The 20,793-nt window shown below is 35.1% G+C and overlaps 2 protein-coding genes across 4 annotated transcripts; both read right to left on the bottom strand.

Moving 5' to 3' along the window:
• Window positions 1-191: 191 nt before the first annotated feature.
• LOC140667768 (popeye domain-containing protein 1-B-like) lies at window positions 192-14,853 on the bottom strand. Of its 3 annotated transcripts, none has more exons than XM_072895994.1 (7): window positions 14,091-14,853; window positions 12,630-12,947; window positions 5,312-5,659; window positions 4,682-5,079; window positions 3,980-4,401; window positions 3,478-3,743; window positions 192-2,444 (listed from the first exon to the last, which is right to left on the bottom strand). In XM_072895994.1, exons 3-7 carry the CDS (start codon window positions 5,651-5,653, stop codon window positions 2,421-2,423), a joined length of 1,452 nt encoding a protein of 483 aa, XP_072752095.1. In that variant the 5' UTR covers window positions 5,654-5,659; window positions 12,630-12,947; window positions 14,091-14,853; the 3' UTR covers window positions 192-2,420. The 3 variants fall into 3 exon arrangements, with proteins under 3 accessions (XP_072752095.1, XP_072752096.1, XP_072752097.1); XM_072895995.1 differs by having other exon boundaries at window positions 14,455-14,853; XM_072895996.1 differs by lacking the exon at window positions 12,630-12,947 and having other exon boundaries at window positions 14,455-14,853.
• Window positions 14,854-15,588: 735 nt separating this feature from the next.
• Window positions 15,589-18,762, bottom strand: LOC140667736 (popeye domain-containing protein 3). The gene is made up of 7 exons (XM_072895919.1): window positions 18,623-18,762; window positions 18,194-18,328; window positions 17,828-18,009; window positions 17,491-17,730; window positions 17,277-17,429; window positions 16,878-17,022; window positions 15,589-16,503 (listed from the first exon to the last, which is right to left on the bottom strand). Exons 1-7 carry the CDS (start codon window positions 18,675-18,677, stop codon window positions 16,328-16,330), a joined length of 1,086 nt encoding a protein of 361 aa, XP_072752020.1. The 5' UTR covers window positions 18,678-18,762; the 3' UTR covers window positions 15,589-16,327.
• Window positions 18,763-20,793: the final 2,031 nt, after the last annotated feature.

Raw genomic sequence — 20,793 nt, 5'->3', positions numbered from 1 at the left:
TAAATATATAATTTATATTGCTCCGAACACATTCTTTATGTTTTTAAATATGCATATTTTATTTATTAAAATTACACATGATTTTCTATTTCTTAGAATATTAATTTTCGAAATTATACCATTTTTATTTGCAATTTCTGAATTATACTAATATAAATGATAATAATAGCGAGAAAACCCAAAAGTCAGAATCAGGATAAGTTGGCTCATTCTTAATACATATTACACCTCATTTTTCAATGCATTTTTTATTTCTAACATAATAGTCAACGAACATATTGTAATCGTAAATAATAATAATATACAATGTGTCATGATGTTGATGTGTCGCTGCTGCAGTCTCCATCTCGCGCAATTTATTTTGCTTTCGTTTATTCTCTTTTGACGCAACGTCGACAAAAATCACTCAAACAGATCCATTCGTACTTTAGGCTCGTGTCTACGTCGGAAAATAGATCAGTCTTGCAAACACAAGTTTTCTTAAAATTCAAAAATTAATCCTAAAAAATACAATCCTACAAATATACCGCCGCAACACATTAATCAAATTTAGAGAGGTTACTGCAAATATTATTCAAAACTAACAAACTTACAATACCAGTCAGCAACTCAGTCTTTTCAAAATTTTGATTATTATAAATATATAAAGTTATTATATTTCGATTTGCTATATATCGAGTTGTTTACAAAAGCAACTACGCAATATGATAGAATATTACAATGATGTCTCGCCTGATTCGATGAAAGTAATTTCTATGTCAACGGCGATCCTTTCCGACGTGCGCCTCTTGGAACACATTCTTCACACACACACACACACACACACACACACACACACTCCTTCCGTAACGTTACGATACTCTACAGCCATTTTTTGCAATTTTTTTAACATTTACACTCGACTCTACACAGCCGTTTTAAGTAATTTTATTTCCTTCACGTGTTTTGTTTAATCGTTTGTGCGTCTTTGTTGATCTTCTACAGCCTCGCTCTCACACGCGGCGATTATATAAACATAGAAACATACAAACACACATGTTTTTTTTTTTCTTCTACGTTATGCACGACGCATTTTTTTTCCGTTTAATTTGCGTGAATAATTAAACTTTGTTTTATAATTTGTATCTCGCCATCAACTACATTTTTCGAAGCACTTTATTGCAGGATTTTTTTTTTTTTTTTTTAACGAAGCACTTATTGTTTTACTCCTGGGTTATTCGGCATGTTTTTCCATTTCACTTTTCCAGTACTTTTTCTGTTTATTTATTTAACGCGTTTTATATTTAATTAAGGGAGTGCAAATGGAATCTTTTTTTCGTTCACCGAATAGAATCTGCGTGTTTTTTCTCAACATATCACATTTATCGTGAATGCGCATTTTATGCACTAATTTTATACAACGATCCCAATTTGTGCTATTCAGATGTCTTTCGCTGTACAATATATAATATAATTTTACTTCTATATAGAAGATTTATGTAATAATGTAAAGATACATAAAAATTCAATAATTCACGGCGCAAGTGGTTGTATAAAAAAAAATAAAAAGCTTCACGGAAGCATCGAAAACAGACATCCGCCGAAAATGTAGAAAACAAATAAAAATCTGTGCAAAAATTATTAATCTAGTTTTAATCTAGAATTATCCGAAAATCATTAACGCTTTAACGGAGGACACCTGAATTCACGCAAGCGTTAGGATTGATTATGCGTGTGTGATTACCGCGGCAGCTAATTAACGCACGTGTCTCTTTTTTTTTTTTCTTTTGTATGTGTATATAATCAGCGTTTCTCTGAAAGACTTAATCATTATATCCGTTGTAATCACAGTCGATGTAAAAGTGTGTGTACATAGAGACGATGCTCATCGATACAATATATTCTATATTTAGAGTCTTTCGTTTACGATTTTCTTCATCGCTTACTCCACCTCTCCACGTTAATTAACGTAACGAATGATTTATGACGTCCCTTTTTCCACCCCAAAACTCCGACGGATGTCCCGAGCCTGTAAAGGACATCGGAATTCTTTCCACGGCCGTCATCGCGGTTTCGATTTCACACGTGCGTGCGTGTCTGTGTAAGGCGTGGCACTTGCAGGATATGAAAATCATTGGCACACCCCAAAACTGCACCCTTGACAACTTCGCTTTCCCATCCGTATTCTTGCGATTACGCGGATTACCAAGGAGACTTCCATGACATATCCCAAAACATACTCGTACCGTGATCGTCGCATTCTCCCTTCCCGTTCGAGGAGGTAGGCCATTCGTTGATATCGCACGTCGACCTTAAGTTTAAAGAGTGAGTTTTGCGGTGTGCTTAAGGATGACAACCAGACCACGACGGGGCTAGGCAGAGCGTTGCGGCGACAGTGAAAGCAGAGGCACGCTGGCAGGACCTTCCCCGTCGAGTGAGCGTCATACTGGTGTCTCGAAGGTCACCTGCAAAACACATTATTGTTTTATATATTATTATTATATTTTATTTATTTCATATATCATTATGTTTTATATATTTTATATAAATTTATAAATGAAAGAGATCATTTTTGCAGAAGACGTGTTGACAGTAAGCAAAATAAGAGACTAATACATAATATTCAATCGATCTTAATGCTTTTATATCTAGATACCTATTTATCAAAAGCTGTTAGAGTGGATCAATGATTTGTTATCTCTAAATCGGTCTCTAAACCTTTAATAGACGTAAATATATGGAGAAATGTCCATAACTAAACGCATAAGACAACATAATTACAGTGTTAAAATTACAAACTATAATTACGGTGCATTTAAACACACTAGAGAATTCATGCTCATTTGCTGGGCATATTTGCTTGAAGGGTGAGACCACAAATATCTCTTGATGTATCTAGGTATACGTAATGTAAAGTACACTCGGAATGACAATCAGGCTGCAACTCTCTCGTAATAGTGCAGTGTACGTATAGTTTGATTGTTTGGGGGAAGCGTTAATGATAATGGGGCGCGATAAGTATATTGTTCTCTTCCGAACAATATCATATGTTATTATACGTGACGTTCCATTTATATGTCAAGAGAGAGAGAGAAAGAGAGGGATTTAAATAAAAATTAAATAAAAATTTTAAAAAATATTTATTAAGATACTTTATACTTAGAGTTTAGAGAGAAAACATATAAAATGGCATATAATTAAAAATCTTTAGTAAAGATAATATTTGAATTAATATGAATATGAATTTATGTAAATATGAAAATAAATATGAATATATGATGAATATGATAGAGTGAATATAATTATGAATATGATAAATATAATAAAATATTGTGTATGCGTTTTTGTTAATTTATTTTAAAAATTTGTGTGTACTTTTGATTTATTGTATATCTAAAATTAGTTACCGCACATCTTTTGTGTCATGTAGAAGGCACTTAAGCTACACTATCCTCATAATAAGGTCAGTAATAAAATCAAAGAATAACATCGACCTACCTCTCTAGTCCCTTTTTTCGATCGTTTCCTCTCGAGCTTCGGTGTTTGAGGTAGCAGAGTGTAATCGCCGCCAGCACCCCCGCTTCGCTGCCGCGTCACAGGGGGGTGAGTTAGCGCGGGTGCTCGCGGAGGCGGGGAGAATTGGACACCCTGCGGCAGTAACGAGTAGCCGAGGTTTTGGCTCTGAATAAACGGCGAAGTCGGCGGAAAGTGGTTGGCAACCACCGGCGCCCAATATTGATGCGAATACCGGGCCGGGGAATTCCCTGAAGAGAGAGGGCAGAAAAATTGTAACCCATCTTTGATATAGACCCTTTGTCTTAACTTTGAAAAATCCAACATCTCTGTTCTTATCAAAATGTACCGGTTACGTAAATCGAGTTATTGATGATTATGACGAGGGTGATATGTAAATGTGAAAATTCAAGGTCTATAATAAGACAAGAGATATGTGAGTAAAGAAAGTATCATTTAGTACGGGGGAAAAGTTTACCATACTCACTGTCATTACGTGGATTGCTGTACTGCCTCTGCGTCTTCCAGGTCGTCGATCGAACCTTTCCGGCGGTTTCCGTGTTAACGGCGTCGACGCTGACGCTTCTCGAGACTCCTCTGTAAGGATTCGATGTGGCGTTCTCACTGGCGGTCGCGACACCAGCGAGCTGCTCGTTAAGGGCGTACAACTTGGACGTAATGTCCTTACCGATGAGGGTGTTGAGTACGACCTTGAGCAGCGGCCTGTGTCGGAGCACCCTGAGTAACTTCATTCTTGTCCAACAGATGTAAGTGCTAGGCTCCTCGGCGCGTATTGTCACCTGGAAGACGTCAGCGTCGCTTTCGTGCACGGCCTCCCATTCGGGTGAGTCGACGAATTGGTAAGCTCTAATATAATGCAAGTGTGTTCCGTCGCAAGTTACCTTCAGTCTGGAACCGAGAGCGAGATTTAATATTGAAACCGTACTTCAAGCGACAAGCGACTTGTGCGATAAATAATAAATTAAGTAGGACCTCTTCTCTTCAATCGACAATAATGAATTGATGCAGTTAATAAAAAATCAATTAAAATCTTATAGACTCTTAGTCCTTTCGATATTAATTTCATTTCATAAAAAAAATCATAGATATAATATAGAAAAGTATTAGCGTCTCTATATTAATTCAGTTTCAATTAGTCTTCTATTAGGAAAAAAGAGGAATCACTCACTTTCCACGTAAAAGAATGGACAGTCTTCTATCTGCCGGCGTGACTCCTTCCGTTGCGTACGTCTGATCGGAATCCAGCTTAAGTATTCTCGCTTCTTTCGCCAGCTCCTGGAAATGTTTCTTGCTGACCTTGTAGGGCTTGAAGAGCTTCAGATAGAGCTCGGCTAATTCAGGACTGAGAGCCGGGGGCAGGAATCGACAGGCGAGTATCAATGAGTGAATACCATTCAGCAGACCGAGGGCCAAGCACCACAACATAGCGTCCAGGGCGCATATGGTGATTCCGGCCCAGAGAGCCGCCAACATAAAGCCCGCCGTGAGAAACGTGCGAAGAGCTAAGACGGAAGCTTTGAACGAGCGCGGCACCAGAAACGCAGCCGCAAAAAATAAATTCGCTGCCTGAAATCAATATGTAATTATAATAATACATTTTTAAGTGAATCTCTAAAAAGGCAGAAAAAAGTTTAAAAGTTAAAAAGAAAGATGAAAGACATTGATAATCCAATATTACTAAAGAAATTTAGGGGAAATGAAATTTAATCCCGACTGCATTTAAAGTTAAATTTTATTATCAAATTAATTATGAATATTAAATGTAACTTTAATGTATTCATCAGAAGCTAATTTTCACCTGGAAGAGCTTGTGCTGAGCAGCCTCCCATTCGTCGCAGTAGCCACCCGGTATAAACACTGTCGCATTCAACCTCTCAGTGACGTTGTTGACCTCGGTGCCGTTCCAGACGTCCAGCCACAGTTCCGTGTAGTTGAGATCGTCCAGCGAGTAGCCGCCCAGACTGGGCAGACCGCTATAGTTGAGGGTGTAACCCTCACTCGAGTAGGTCGCCGCCGATGTCGACGAGCTGGTGAACGGCGTCGTCGTCGAGGACGAAAGGAGGCTGCCGCCGGCCGTCGCGGGTGAATCAGTCGTGTTCGCCATTTTTTGTCGAGGGCGCGTGACACGTGCCATCACCATCGACCTCTGCAATATCATATGCAATAGGCATTGTTTCCTTTTAAATATCAATCTTTAAAAATTTGCATTTGTTAATTCCTATTATATTATACATAAATGACGCTTATAATAAATTCTGTCATAAATGAAATGGTTATCTGACATTATTCACCAGCAAATGAAATAATATTCAAGTCAACAATATACTATAGAAAATACTGCATTCAAATATTACACAAATATAAAGAAAATATAAAGAAATTTATTTTCTTTGGTATATTATTTTATTTATAAAATTTCTAGATACTTCAATATATTTTTCAAGATTTAAAAAATCCTCAAGATTATTTTCTTTAAGTTACTATATTTAAATTTTATTTTATTTTATCTATTTCTGTTATCTACTGACGCCTCTTTCCTTTAATTTAATTTTGTATTGCTAAAGGGATTGTTTAATCTTGTTTATTCAAATAATTAAATAAAATGTTATTTTGCAAAAATATTATAAAAAAAAATATAGTTATAAAACCATTGTTGAAAAAGAAAATGATTCTTAATGATGAGAAAATTAAATATTGTAGATTTTTCAAGAAAATAATTTTTTAATATTGCAAAGTGTGCGTCTCTTTCGATTTTAACTAAAATTTTCAAACAAACATTAGGGACCAATTAAGCTGTTGTATTTTAAGATAGATTTTCTTCGTACAAACAATTTTTCGATATCTACTATCGTTTCCGACGCGCTTGAGCTGACCTTTCATATCTGAGAGCTGGTATATATTCTTGCCCTTAATTTATCGAAATTACAGTTAAGCACTGACTGTCAGATTTACAATGGAAGCCACAAGCAACTGTACGATTAACGTGGAATATTGATTCGGCTCTTCGTGATTCGGGATGCAATATCTGAGCTTTATTATCTTCGAGGTCGCGCCGAAAGGCTGCGTGACTTCAGCATTTCGTTTCGCCGCCGGCTCAAAGATTTCGCGGGATATTTTCTGACCAAACGGCGAAAATCTCAAAATAGCATGCAGTTAAGGATCGATTACGTCATCGCCCAGAAAAGGCGATCTTATCTGTTTTCAAGCTGAGTTATGTCCCGAAATTGCGCGAATGACTTCCAAACCGCGAAACCGAACAAAACCTCTTGGCACGTATCGGCTTTTAAAGAGAGAGAGAGAGAGAGAGAGAGAGAGAGAGAGAGAGAGAGAGAGAGAGAGAGAAAAACCTCTCCATCTTACAAAATATATCTGCATTACTTTTTTAGACTATAAACAAGAGATATTAGATTTTCTGCAAAATCTCTTTTCATATAAAGTCTATTTCTTACTGCTGTTTTGATCCAATAATTTCACATAATTTCTTACTATATCAGTTAAAACTAGCAAATCGCGTTCAAATAAGTTTTTTTGGACTGAAAAGAATAAAAGCATGTTTCTGGTTCAGAAACTAAGTATTTAACCAAAATATTAATCCAGTTATTCGAAAAAAAAGAAAAATATATACAGATATCTTACATAAAATATATTTTATAAAATGATACATAGATTAAAAAATAAATTTACATATATCCTTTATTTTTCTGTAAAAAAAAGCAATCTATGATCTATCGTGGATTCAAAATCGATTGTGCTTCAACAAAAACATCGTCGATTTGTTTCGTAAAAATTAATAAGAAAATAAAAATTCCGTAAAAAAATTTCGATTATCTATTATTGCGAGGCACTCTGTTATCGATGGGAGAGCTACGCAACCAGCTAGAAATGCCGTTTAAAGTCCTTTCCGCTGATACAGCATGCGCCAATAAGCGTGAATCCGCTCTCGAAATGATTTAATATTATTATTCGATTTTCGATATTTCCGTCCGAGGTAGGCCGGTGTCACGCTTTCATCTAACGGAACTACGTTCCATTGAACGGAAATTCGTTAGGACACTCTTTCCTGTCTGCTTCAACTATCGTACAATAGATATAAACTGGAACCCAAGAGCAATGGATCGTAGGAGGTGTGAATTTTCGTAAATAACTAGTCAGAAAATTCCGACTGTATTTTTTCTAGATTTTTAAATATATTATTTCTTATATTTATATATTTAATTGCAAAAGACAGAGAGTGATTATATATATAATCAGTCTGGATATATATTATCCAGAATCTATAGAAATATCTCCAAAAGAGAAGGCTATATTTAATTAAATATTTTGGTTTATAAAAAAAGAATCATTTATTTTTGCAACATTTGTGCTATATCGTAAAAAGATGCATACAAATATAAGTACCCTCCTTTTGTGAGATATTTTTCTCATCTGAAAAAAGTTATAAATTGGTGACCGAGATTCTCTAAATAGTCAATATGGAATTTATATTTAAAATAGCGGTAATATAGGTCGTATTACATTGCGAATTCTGTAGATGATTACATCTAGGGCAAACCATTATACTGTTAAAGCTTGATTTATCTGTGTGATACAGTCTAGTTTTCCCTAAACGTATTAACTTAATTTCGCGTTCGTGCGATCCCTAAAGAGTTAACGTCTGCCTGGTGCAAGGGCAGCTCGTCCGTTTCGTTATGCAAATCCTCATTCGCGGCTACCGCGATACAAACTTGATCGTATCTTGATATTCTTTCGCTTAAATCTCACGTTGTGACGTGAGCCGTTTCTCGCAAACGGAAACACGAAGTAGCCGGAGATAGTCGGCTTTACAGGCGAGATTTCAACTACAGATTTCATCAGTTGCTGCATCTGGTTGCTATGCCATGTAAAGCCTAATTATCTTAATGTATTCCGCAAACACATTAAATAAAACATTCTAATCATTATATAATCTCTTTTTCTATTTGAAATTTTAATTGATATTATAAATAATTCTGAAGATAAAAATTTACATTTACTTTAGAATACTTTATGCTCTATTAATTTTGTTTAGTTGCGCTTTCAGTGGCATAAAAAAATATTACACGAGTATAAATATGATATATAAATTTATATAAAAGTCGAATTTTATCTTTATTCGTATATGTAGTTTTTATAAAAAAAATTCTAAAATTTCTCTTCTATCATTATGTGCGATGTTAGATGTACTCCCCACCCCCATCCATTGTATTCTAGTTCGTGTTGATCGATTGATCCACTCGATGACGTTACAGAGGCAATTCGCACGGAACGAACGAATTGGCCGAAGATGCCTCTTACAGACAGACGAAAAGTTTCAAGGTCATCGTGCCGCTGTATCGACTTAGCTCGTATGCTAATTAAGGGCGAAGGCGGAGGAGAGGCTTTCGTGACTGGCCGTGCTCACTATCGCCCCAGAAGACTTATTCGCTGGCTCTATGTGGGCTCGGCTGGGGTCAGGGTAAATCACGTGACATTATAACAGGGTGTGGTGATTTACGCCAGGCTCTAAATACCATCCTGCAACGTGTGCCCAACTTGCATATTTACCGAAGTGCCGAATTTTTATTCGACCGATGTCTCGGATTTGAAAAGATTGATTTTTTTCTGCAATGAATTTTTCGAAAAAAAAAAAAAAAAAAAAATTTCGCAAAGGATCGATGATAAAGAGAAATACACAGTAATCTTGGAGAGTCACGCGATTCAAACATGTTTATATACATATGTATATATTATGCACGATATATGTATGCTCTAAGTGTCTCATTTATCTCGATTACTTTGAATCATTGTATGTTGCATATTTTTCTTTGTTTTCGCTTTAGATTTAATTTCTGTGTCAAAAATTAATAATTTTATTTGAAAAAGGATGAATTAAAATTGGCGAAAGATCAATGGTTAAGCAAAAGAGCAGTATTTTAGAAGATCAAATGGTGTATGAGTTATACGCATGATTTAAAACGCCGAGCGATATTTTCTTTTTAATCGCGTTTTATTCAAATTATGTTAATTGGCTTCGATTCGAGCCAACAAATTAGCATCGATGAGATATTGAGGGAAAACGAAGAGACCGATATGCTCTCTTTTATTGCTTATGTCGTGAGTCCGTATGTAAATTAGGTCTCCTGAAAATATGAAAATAATCTTGTCGACGGGCAAGATATGGCTTGCGTGACGACAAGCTTCCTTGAGATTTTACTTCCGTTTGCCACTTTGTTCCGACCTCGAAGATGTCGGCTTGCAGTATAGGAAACGTAGATATCGCTTCCACTAGTTGCAAGGATATTTTTAGCAGATGGAAAATATATTCAAATCCGGAAAAAATATAATCATAGATATTTAAATTGCACACTGTAGATATAAACACGCAGAGAATACATTTCTTTATATATGGAATGTACATTATAGGAGGAAATCTTAATGTGCAAACGGTAGGTTAAAAACTGATTCTCTCATTCTATTATCTGATATAAAGTCAATCGAAAAGATTAAAGTAGGCAATAAAAATGCAAATGAGGAAAATGACTAAAATTCAACAGTGATAACGTTACGTGACCATTTTGAAATCACCCTAGAATTGCGAGCGAACACATTCTGTCACTCCCGATTCGTTTTACTGCGGTGGCTCGGACAGCTTTCGAATTAGATTAAAGCCGCATATTGAGGGTCCGAAGCCAACCCTTTACTCTCCTATCCCTCGAATTCCACTAAAATGGTAACCGACAAGTCATAGAAGACAGAAACTGCGGCGCTTGATCGGTCAATCCAATTTATGTTGATGAAATTACTTATTTCTTATGCACTTCATGGCTCACTCATTTCCGACCATCACTGGGAATTTCTCTGAGCAATTGAATTCATGCTTTCTCTCTCCTTACATTGAATATTATCGTATTTATTTTATCAATGATTTTATCGGCACATAATAGTGTTCGGATATTTATAAGTATGACCTGACAGAGATAATCTTTGATTTTAAGTTTTAAAAAACCGGTTAAGTGTAATTAGGAATTATTGTTAAAATTAATTAAAATTAGAAGAGTGATTATGGATTAATTATATATAGAAGTGGTTATAAATTATTTTTTACCGTTTTATTTTTTTAATTAAAATTAAAAATATGTAAAACATTTTAAATTATTATTTAAAGTATTTTGAACTATTTTAAAAAAAATTCTTTAAAGTAATATAAAATTATTATTAAAGTATTTAAAATTCCTGCAACAAAGTTTATTGGAAATTAATGATTGATTTGGATCTATCAAATTGATAGATTTTAGATTTAACAATGAAAATGGTGATACAAACTTTAAAAATAGCCAAAAAAATGTCAAAAAATGTAAGTCTTAATTTTTGCAAACATGCCGATTGCCAAGTCACGAACATCCTCGCTGGAATATTGTATATTGGACTTGCGTTTGGACTTGCGCCGGAAACACTTGTTGCCCCGTCAAGTTTATCGCGCGCGAGTCCATCGCACATAAATTGTTTCATGCGATTTTCTCGCGTCCGAAATTCACAAAATTACTTGATAAGCATAGCGAAATCGTGTGGCAGTGTTATTATTTTCTCGTCTTTTATACATCACTATTAATTGTCATCTATAAATTATTTTCCTCAAGTGCATTTTATCTGTATTACAGATTAATTTCGTTAATAATAATGCTTGACGTGGAGCAAATCGTTATCTTTTATTACATACACAAATCCTTTTGTACTTAAGTGAAGGGTTTACTACTCAGACAGGTAGTAAAACTCAATTGCCACAGCTACACGTTAAATTCTACCCAACTCAGAAGCACGATCTACTTATCATATAAAGTGGCAATTTTAACCCCAAGGTAGAGAAAAAAGAATGAATACAGGGTGATGCAAAGAAATCTCCGAATTTTACGAGACGATATCGAAGCGATTTCAAGTAATACGTCATTGATAAGATATCAATGATGGCATCAAAGAGAAGACGATTAATTTTCCAAACTACGAGGACTAGGGTGTAAAACGCTCCGATGAGGTCTCTTTCCGTAGTAAACTGCCAACAGCTGAAAGCAGCTGTCTATAATGTGCGCGTGGGGTTGGCGCGAGCGCCCTGCGAAGAGAGAGAGGGCTATCGACCCTTTCGACGGCGACGGAGGAACCACGCGGTCTGCTACGTGCAACCCTCTTTCTTAAAGGCCGCTACACACTGTGACACACGTGTCGGCAGATCGAGTGTATGGCCTCCAATTTAATCGAAACGTGATCCGAATTTAAATTCTGGCTCGCAACGAAACGTATCTTGGATTTTTTCTCTTTTGTCGAAAATGAAAAATATTGATGCCCGACTTATATGCAGTTGCTGGCTTCAACATGTGAGTGTTGCGTCATATCGTGAGATTCAAAAGCGTATCGCACACGTATATTAATTCACCAGTCTTATAAACGTAACTAAATTATTCAAAACACGTCATTATACTAATAATAACTTATAATTCAATCTGATTACGATTGAAAAACAAATTGAATTATAACTTACCGTTATTTTATTCTATTAGATTAGATTATAATTTTATGTATATTTATATTATCATGAAAATAATTACATACATTTAATATATTCACAATTAGTCGGAGTGAGTTTGCACAATTCAGAATGAAAAGCATTCTCTTTTGATAAAAATATTATTTGATTTTTCTCGAATAATACCTGGAAGACGACGTTCGGCTTCAAAATTGTTACAAATCACAAAGTTAGCAACCCATTACTTGCAAGTCTCGTCGCCTCTTTGCACGAACGTAAAGCAACAGGTAAATGCTCTAACGTCGCATGTCACAATTAATTCTTTTTTTTTTTTTTTTTTTTTTTTTTTTTTGCGTCGAGACAACGCGAGCACGACCACGATTAGAGAGATTATCACGTAAGAATTAGAGATCTTAATGGCTTAAAAGTGTTTAATTTCTCTTGTAACGCGACTTTTCATTTTTAACAAAAAGACATATATTCTTTCATTATTTACAGCTTTCAATTGCATGTCGTACGATCTCTTGGGTCGAATGACTCGATTGTTACCCTGCCGTATATGATTCATTTCATTTACATACTAATATCCTTTATGTGTTCTTACCTTATGGTGGATAAGCGATATGTCTTTTGAAGTGCAGGATGATACACCTCAGTCTACTGTGAGTATGCGACGACAGCAGCGAGCACGAAGACGCTGAGCTTCCTCTGTCCTCGTCGAAATTCGCGACGCGAACGAACATTATTGCGCGCGACACCATCGCAACCGATTACTTTTTGACCTCGGTAAGCTTGCCACGCAAGGAAAGGATCTCACGTAGATCTCACCACAAATAGAGTCACAATAATTATCGTGAGTCTGCCGTAATTAGTTTTAACGAAACGTTTCTTCGCTTTCTCTTCGCGGCCTTGTCGCAGATGCCTGAAACATTACACGATATGCGAGAGAATCAACGATCATTCTTCAATGAACTTTTAAAAAGATAAACAAGCGTCACAATCTTGTCTCTCTTGGTATTACAAAGTTCAAATGAGTTAACAGTCAGTTAATAAAGTTTTCATGATTAACTCGCGCGAATTAATTATAAGCGCCAACCTTTTTGTCATTAAGTTGAATTACAATTTAATTGCTAAATCTCGAAAAAGTGTCTTTTTCAATTAATTGTAAAAATTTTTAGTCTTTCACGCAACATATTAATAAATAAACAAGCATAAGAATATATTTTCTTTTTCAGATTAATTTAAAGTTTTTAATTTCTCAAACCCTCGAATCGTTTGAAATAATTCAGTTTCAAAATCTTATTTCTTGACTAATTTAAACTAAAGTTTTTGAGGTGACTAAAATTTTTGTTAAATATTAATTGAAAACTTTGAGAAAAATTTTACAATTAATTTGTGTATTAATTTAAAATCATTTCAGAATGTTTTTATAACTTGGCTAAATGGGAGAAAATGTCATTATTATGTCATAAAGCCATCACTTTTATATAATTGTCACATTACTCTCGTCGTTATTACAAAGCAACTCATTACATACAGACAGCAAGACGAACAGATATTTCATTCTCATCCATCATTAACAATAATTGCTTATCAAATGTTTTATTCGTAACTCAATTAAGCTTTACTGTTTGCGACATGATATCAGTTCAAACGACCATTATCATTCTTCGTAATTCTCGTGAAACCTTTTAAATGCGGATCATCCCTTTAAATGTTTTGTAAATTAAAATATGATGTAGTATTTTGTAACAGTTACAAACCATTTGGAATCAATTTTCATAAACTAGTCCATGCGGATAATTAAAGTGATCAAATTAAAAGATATTTGTTTCCTTTTGCATAATATTCTTCGTAATATTTAAACGCCACACATACACACACACACACACACACACACACACACACTCACGCACACGCACACACACACACACACATGCCTCAAATACACCACGCTTTGGATCAATAGCAATCAGATATTATTCATTTTTCACTCTCTTTAGAATTCTGCTGAAGCTTTTTGCAAAGATATTCTAGCCACTACATCAAGATCAGTGCAACTTACACGAATAGGGAGTACAATCGTCGATCCACGCCACAGTCTCTCGCGAGTCAACAACCGTGCGTCCAAGATGCGTGTTCTCTCATCATATTGATCAATAACATTCACACATCACGCTTATCAATTCTCCCCTTCGCGATTCTTCATCAACGCGATCCTACGCCATCAGAAATTAGATCATCGTCAACACTCTCTCCTCTGGTAACTTCGTTGGAAGCTGTTCGACATTCTCTCTCTCTCTCTCTCTCTCTCTTCTTCCTCTCCCCCTCTCTCTCTCTCTCTCTCTCTCTCTCTCTCTCTCTCTCTCTCTCTCCCTTTTTCTCACACACATACACAATCTCTCCAGCATCCCTTGTTTTCAACGCACCGTATTCCGTCCGCTCGTCAGCAAGGGTAGAGCGGCAGCATCATTAATCTGGAAAACGGATCGTGTCCTTCGCTGGAGCACTGTTTACACGGCAGGACTGGTGCCATGGTCACTGCTGCGAGGAGCGATGGAAAACGATCCTCGGTGGCGATGTGTCCTTCGTCCTGCCGATGGTGGCGGTGGCGATGACGTTCTCCTGCTCTCCGTACGAAATGCTTCTTATCCAGCAAGTAGACGACGTCATCGAAGGGAGGACGAGGTATACAGGACGGCGACCACTCGTACGCTCATCTCCGCGCGGAATCTCCGCTCCCCGATGTATGCGCGGAGTACGCCAACTTTGCTCTCTCGTTGATCACCCCCCCCCCAAGCAGAGCTTTTTCTCGCCCCTGTCTTCGCCGCCCCTTTTTCACATTTGCCCACCTGCCCACCCTCAACCCCCTCGCGCTCGCTCGATCGCTCAAGCGCGCGTCCCCGTCGCTCTTAGCCACCCTGATCCGAGGGCGCGAAACTGTGCACCCCAGGGGTTGCGCTCCGTGCGGTGATGCGCCTCTGGCAGCTCTCGCGACACTAAACCACCCTTGGAGCTAGCGCCACGCCCTCCGCGTAGGTGGCACCACCGCTTGTTAACCCTCTTTCCGAAGCCGAAGCGACTGCCGTGGACCTCATCGAGAGTCCTTCGAATGATTGTCCTCTGCTGCCGGCAAGGACTTTCTTTCTTTCCATCTCTCTTCTTCTTTCTTTTCCCTTCTTGTTTATAGATTTCTTTGATTCTTCTATCTTCGTGGTTTCTTCTTTCTTCGAACTTGACTCTTTTTATGGTGAACACGTAAGAAATTGTAAATTTATTGAAAAGATAAAAAAAAAATATTTTCCGAACCATTTGATAATTGGATTACAATTACAATTAGGACAATGCAAAAAATAAATGCTATACAATTAATAATAACAAACAGATATCATTTTTTTTAAATATATAAATATTTATAAGAATTTATTTTTAATTTTTACACTCTTTTTCAGATTTTTTAAGAACCTCTAAAAAGAACTCGTAAAGAATAAAAGTGTAAAATAAAAGTCATTGATAGAATGTTGAGATTAATGAGACGCTTTTTGTTGAGAGAGTACTGTATATTTTTATTTATTTAATTATAAACATGTGGTTTTGAAATTTGATTAAATATGTGTAAGTATTTTATTTATATTTTTCGTAAAAATTTTTTTAGTAAGAAATTCTAGATTCTCTCTTGCTTAACTCAATTCTTCGATCGAGCTTAATATTTACAAAAATTGTATAGGCGCATTTGTGTGCATTTATAAATGTTAAATTTACTTAACGCATTAGCTTTTTTCGAAAATTCATTAAAATATTTTCATAAGTATCGTTTCTTTTTTCCTCGGACTAGAGTTTCCATCCTCCGAGTTTGTCGTCAAACATTTGATATTTACAAATATGTACAAAGCATTACATTTACATTACATGAATACTTTTCGAAAGGTGCATTCGTTGCGAATTTCGTTGCCGAGCAACAACTCTATAGAATATATCGTATGTACAATATTGTAAGGATATATTGTTTGATGAGTTCTGTTGCTATTGATGAATTTTACTAGATCTAATTATGAGAGATTTGTAAAATATTACAAATACTTTAAAATTAAAACCGTCAAGACGGTTTTATTAAAGTCCAACAGTGTAAACGCGGTGAGCGGAAGTAAAAGCGTACGCTTTCATTTGCCGCCACTTTTTTTATCGTTAGTCGTTATATGATCTCCAACAATCCGCGTTCTTGTAGTCGAAGAGCTGTATATCGTGCTCGGCGTCCTCGGCGTCGCCGAGCAAACTCTCGTAATTCGAGTAGGAGGCGTAATGCTATTCCTCGTCAACAATTTCGCAGCTGTGATACTTGCTGGAGGAATCCAGCCAGCTCTCCACGCCGCTGGAGGCCAGATCGTCGCAAGACGGCAGCTCCGGAAGAGGTTCCATATTCGGTGCACCCTTCTTCGTTAGATTATTCACCGCGCGTTCTTTGGACTTTACGCTGCCAACTAAAATGCAATCAATTAATATTAATACAAAAAATCGGTAATAAAATATTTTGAAGGACAATTTTTCTCTCAATTAGTACACAGAATTTTTAAATGAATAATTGGGATTATTTGATGTTTCGAACATAAGGCTCTTAATATTTACAAACAACTATCAAGCTGGCATATTAATGCGTAATTCTTAAAAATGGGAATCTCTTTCTTGGTAAATATACCAAGTAAAATATGTACCCTGTGCACGTTTCAATTTTCGCGGAAAAAATTAATTTCTAAGACACATTAACATCTGTTAACATGTGGCTCTTATTCGCCAGATTGATAGTTGTTTGTTTGGGATTATTTGATTTGATCTATTATCTTAAATAAACAAATACCATTGTTAGATGTCGGTTTAGTTTCTTTCCTACGAATCAGTGCTTGTCTGTAAGCACGAGGACTTTTATATTCGCTGCTGATGCCTAAACCAGCGCTAATCGTAGGAAGGCGAATGTCCAAGTGCGATCCTTTATCTGTAACTATCTAAGATATCGATCAAAACTATTATAAAGAATTTAATAAGAGATAAGATATATGATATATTTTATTACATATTAATTAAAAGAATATATGTGTATGATTTCATTAACATTTATAATAATATATATAAAGAGAAATGAAAAAGAAACTAGATTTTTACGATAGAAATTCGAAAATAAAATATATTACCATAATTTAATTTTTGAAAAGTATAAAAGGAGAATTTACAATTTTATTCTTTTATCAAAAAAGAATACCTTGTTATTCATTGCATACAGCTTCGTTGCGATATCTCTTGCGACCAGCGTGGTCAAGACAGTGGCAAGATAAGTTTCCTTCACCAGCAGATACTCCAAGGCTGTTCTTTGCCAATACAGATATCTACAGGAACTCGCCGCTATGATAGATACCTAAAAGGATTTAATTTTTATTTCGGATTTTTAATAATTAGATAAAAAACAAAATTAATACCTTAAATTTATCATCGACAGAAGCCCGAGAACTTTCGAATTCCGGTGAATCCAGGAATTCGCAGGGCAATATGGGATGCAAAAAATTGTTATCGCTCAAAACATTGACTTTTCCTGTGAGGAGCAAACCTAATCTATCTGTTCTCGTTAAGTTTTGCATCGCGTACGCCTCGCCGGCATGAAGAGACATTATCGTCGCAAATTCTGTCGATACCAATCGTTTGAATTGCAGTCGTGAAACCTGTGATAAAAAGAAAAGGAATTAATTCCAAAACTCTTTCGAAGATATAAAGAAAGATTCACCAATTTTTCCAATAACATTAGTGACGAAAATTTACTTTGAAAGGATAAAAGAGCGTGTGATAAGCTTCTTCCAATTCGGGATCAAATCTGATGGGTCTCATCTGATAAATAATATAGACTAATTGACCGATATTGAGCAATAGAAAGCTAAAGTTCCAGGAAAAGATATCTGGTGCGCATATCACGTGCCAAGCCCATCCTGACAGCAACATAAAACCTGAAAGAAATATTTTAGAAATATTTTCAAGAAAGAATTTAACAATTGCAAGTTAAGATTGAAATGGTACAATTGCATGCAATTAGTAATAAGTAAAAATAAAATATGCAATATATTTCGCTATTTTTTAATATGATGTTTTATTTTGAGATAATACACAGATTTTGTATTGTTAATTACTTACCTAAGATTAGCAATGAATGCATGAACAAAATCCCCTTTTTAGAGGACGGCGCCGAATATGATAGTGCGAAACAGAAGTTTGCCAACTGGAATAAAATGTGTTGCGGCTGTTGCCACAAGCATAGAGCAGTATTTCCTTGAAAAGAATAAAAAAGTACCGATAAATTGATTTATTGCTTTTCATAAACTTCCTATTCACATAAACGCGGCAATATTTCTGTGGACCACAACTTTTTATTCATACGACGGACGTCTCTTATTATTGCGCCTTCGTGTCTTTAATAAGAAAAAAAAATGAGAAAAACCAGTTCGTTTTCTTTTTCTCGTAATTTTATGAATAAAAAGTTGTGGTTCTGATATCTCGTACATATATGAGAAATAATAAATTTTGCTCCAAAAAATATAAGGGTCATTCGTTTCGCAAACTCACCGAGAGTAGTGATGTTGTACGATGGCAAAGGATCATGCCCTAAACCGGGACTCATCTTTCTCAGAACGAAAATACACTATTACGTATTAATAAAAATATCAGAATCAGGTGTTCATGTTCACTGATATTTCTCGAATAAGAACTCGGTATGTTTTCACCCCTCGCACACGCGCACACCAAAGGATATTCTTCAAGGCGCATGTGCTAGCTTTACAGGATCGATATTATTTCCTGTCGGTCCGAAGGGATTAAAGATGACAATTTTGCAATACCGATATGCGATAAAGGAAAATTACGAGGTAATTTCTAAGAAGAATGAATTATTGTAATGGAAAAATAATAAAGATTGTAACGCTTTTCAGAAGAAATAGATTGTTAAAATAAATTTAAAAGAGATACTCTTAAATTTTATTATCAAACTTTGGAATTTTTTCAATTTCGATTATTTCTAATATTTTAACATCAGTATCGTGTTTCTCGGCAACTTTTTAACTGAATTTCTAATTCAATTTATAGAAAACTGTGTGGCAAGATAATTAAATGTACAGTTTGAATTTTTTAAGATAAAAATAAAGAAACAGAGAGAGAGAGAGAGAGAGAGAGAGAGAGAGAGAGAGAGAGAGAAATGAGATAAAAATATTCTTTTATTCTTCGTAAATAGTTCAAATTTTTTATTCCGATTATTTCAGCAGGAATATTAGAGGAGGATTTTGATACATGATAGTTTAATTAATATATTATATATAATTATATATATAATTTATTATATGTAAATTTATAATATAATACAATACATTCGGCCGTTAAAGTGGTGAAATACCCTCTTGAGAAAAATTGTTTTTATTTCTGAGCAAATATACTTTCAAAACGGTAAGAGATATAAAAAAAAGTTTTGAATAAAAATTTTATGGTTTTTAATATAGTTTAAAATTGCATCAAAGTTTTCAAAAATTTAGAGGGGAGGGAGGATTTCGAGAAATATGACATTTTCGAAAAATCTGATTATGCAATTACATTAAAAACCATAAAACCACTTATTCGAAACTTTTTTTTTATATCTCTTACAATTTCGACGGTATTTGCTCAGAAATATTAAATCCGATTTTTCTCAAGAGGGTGTTTCACCCTCTTAGCGCCCAAAAAAGCACGTATAAAAAATACATGTCTTTTATTTTGACCTAGACTACAACATATTCAAAGCGCATTAAAATCAGGGACACTTCCATATCTTTCCTTGTTAGGTAAATATTATTGTAAACATTTACTTCAAGTTCAACTTTTTCGTATTTTACATGTTTCCCATACGTTTTACCACAAGAAAATATAATTATAGATTTTTTATTTTAAAATATTTATTTCCAAAATATTTATGTTATGTTGCAACAACTATGCTGGAATTTTGTGGATTTATATCTCTGCAATGTTTTTGTAATGTTTCATTGCAATATTTACTGCATTATTGTTGCAATGTAATTGCAATTATCTATGCTGCATGGGTATATTATCTTTTTTAGTACACAATTATCTTTTTTTAAATTACATCTTCAATCTTTAATTAATCTTTTAATCAATTACAATCTTTAAATTTTATTATAAATTTTAAAATATATAATATATGTAATAGAGACATACATGCATAAAGACAGAGCTAAGAAAAAGCTAGTCTATTATTATATAAAAATAAATTAAGAAGACGATAATTATTTAAAACTAATCATTTAATTCTTCATGATAGAATTAAATTGCATGTACGTAAAATATTCCAATTTTTCTCTATATATTAATAACATTTCTCAGACTATATATATATCATGTACATATCATATATTGTTCAAATTTTCAAACGATTAGGATCAGTGGCGTAGCTATAACATTTGGGGCCCCCGGGAAAATCAATGAATGGGGCCCTTCAGAAATTTTCTAAAGCGTCACATTTATTGATAAATAAATATAACTAAAATACCACAGTTATGAAATTTTAATATCGACTGCTACATTGCAAAAAAATATCTGTGGGGGCCCCCGGGACGCTCCCGGGTAGCCCGGGTGGTAGCTACGCCACTGACTAGGATATTTCACCGTGGAACAATATTTTTATATTTCGAGGTTTGCAACACTGACGCGATACTACGCGCACTTCCGTTCGACCGGCAAAGCGCTGAAGTTACTAC

Source organism: Anoplolepis gracilipes, chromosome 7 (assembly GCF_047496725.1).
Source record: "Anoplolepis gracilipes chromosome 7, ASM4749672v1, whole genome shotgun sequence".
NCBI lineage: Eukaryota > Metazoa > Arthropoda > Insecta > Hymenoptera > Formicidae > Anoplolepis > Anoplolepis gracilipes.
The sequence above is the reverse complement of the archived record's forward strand: the minus strand, read 5'-3'. Positions and strand labels throughout refer to the sequence as shown.

Bases quoted from the DNA above. Each gene is read 5' to 3' on its own strand.
- LOC140667768 (XM_072895994.1), bottom strand. From the start codon at position 5,653: ATGGTGATGGCACGTGTCACGCGCCCTCGACAAAAAATGGCGAACACG. The intron at 5,080-5,311 runs GTGAAAATTAGC...TATTGATTTCAG, and splicing joins CTCAGCACAAGCTCTTCCAG to GCAGCGAATTTATTTTTTGC. The intron at 4,402-4,681 runs GTGAGTGATTCC...TCTCGGTTCCAG, and splicing joins TCCATTCTTTTACGTGGAAA to ACTGAAGGTAACTTGCGACG.
- LOC140667736 (XM_072895919.1), bottom strand. From the start codon at position 18,677: ATGAGTCCCGGTTTAGGGCATGATCCTTTGCCATCGTACAACATCACT. The intron at 18,010-18,193 runs GTAAGTAATTAA...TATTTCTTTCAG, and splicing joins GCATTCATTGCTAATCTTAG to GTTTTATGTTGCTGTCAGGA. The intron at 16,504-16,877 runs GTATTTGTTTAT...ATTGCATTTTAG, and splicing joins TAAACCGACATCTAACAATG to TTGGCAGCGTAAAGTCCAAA.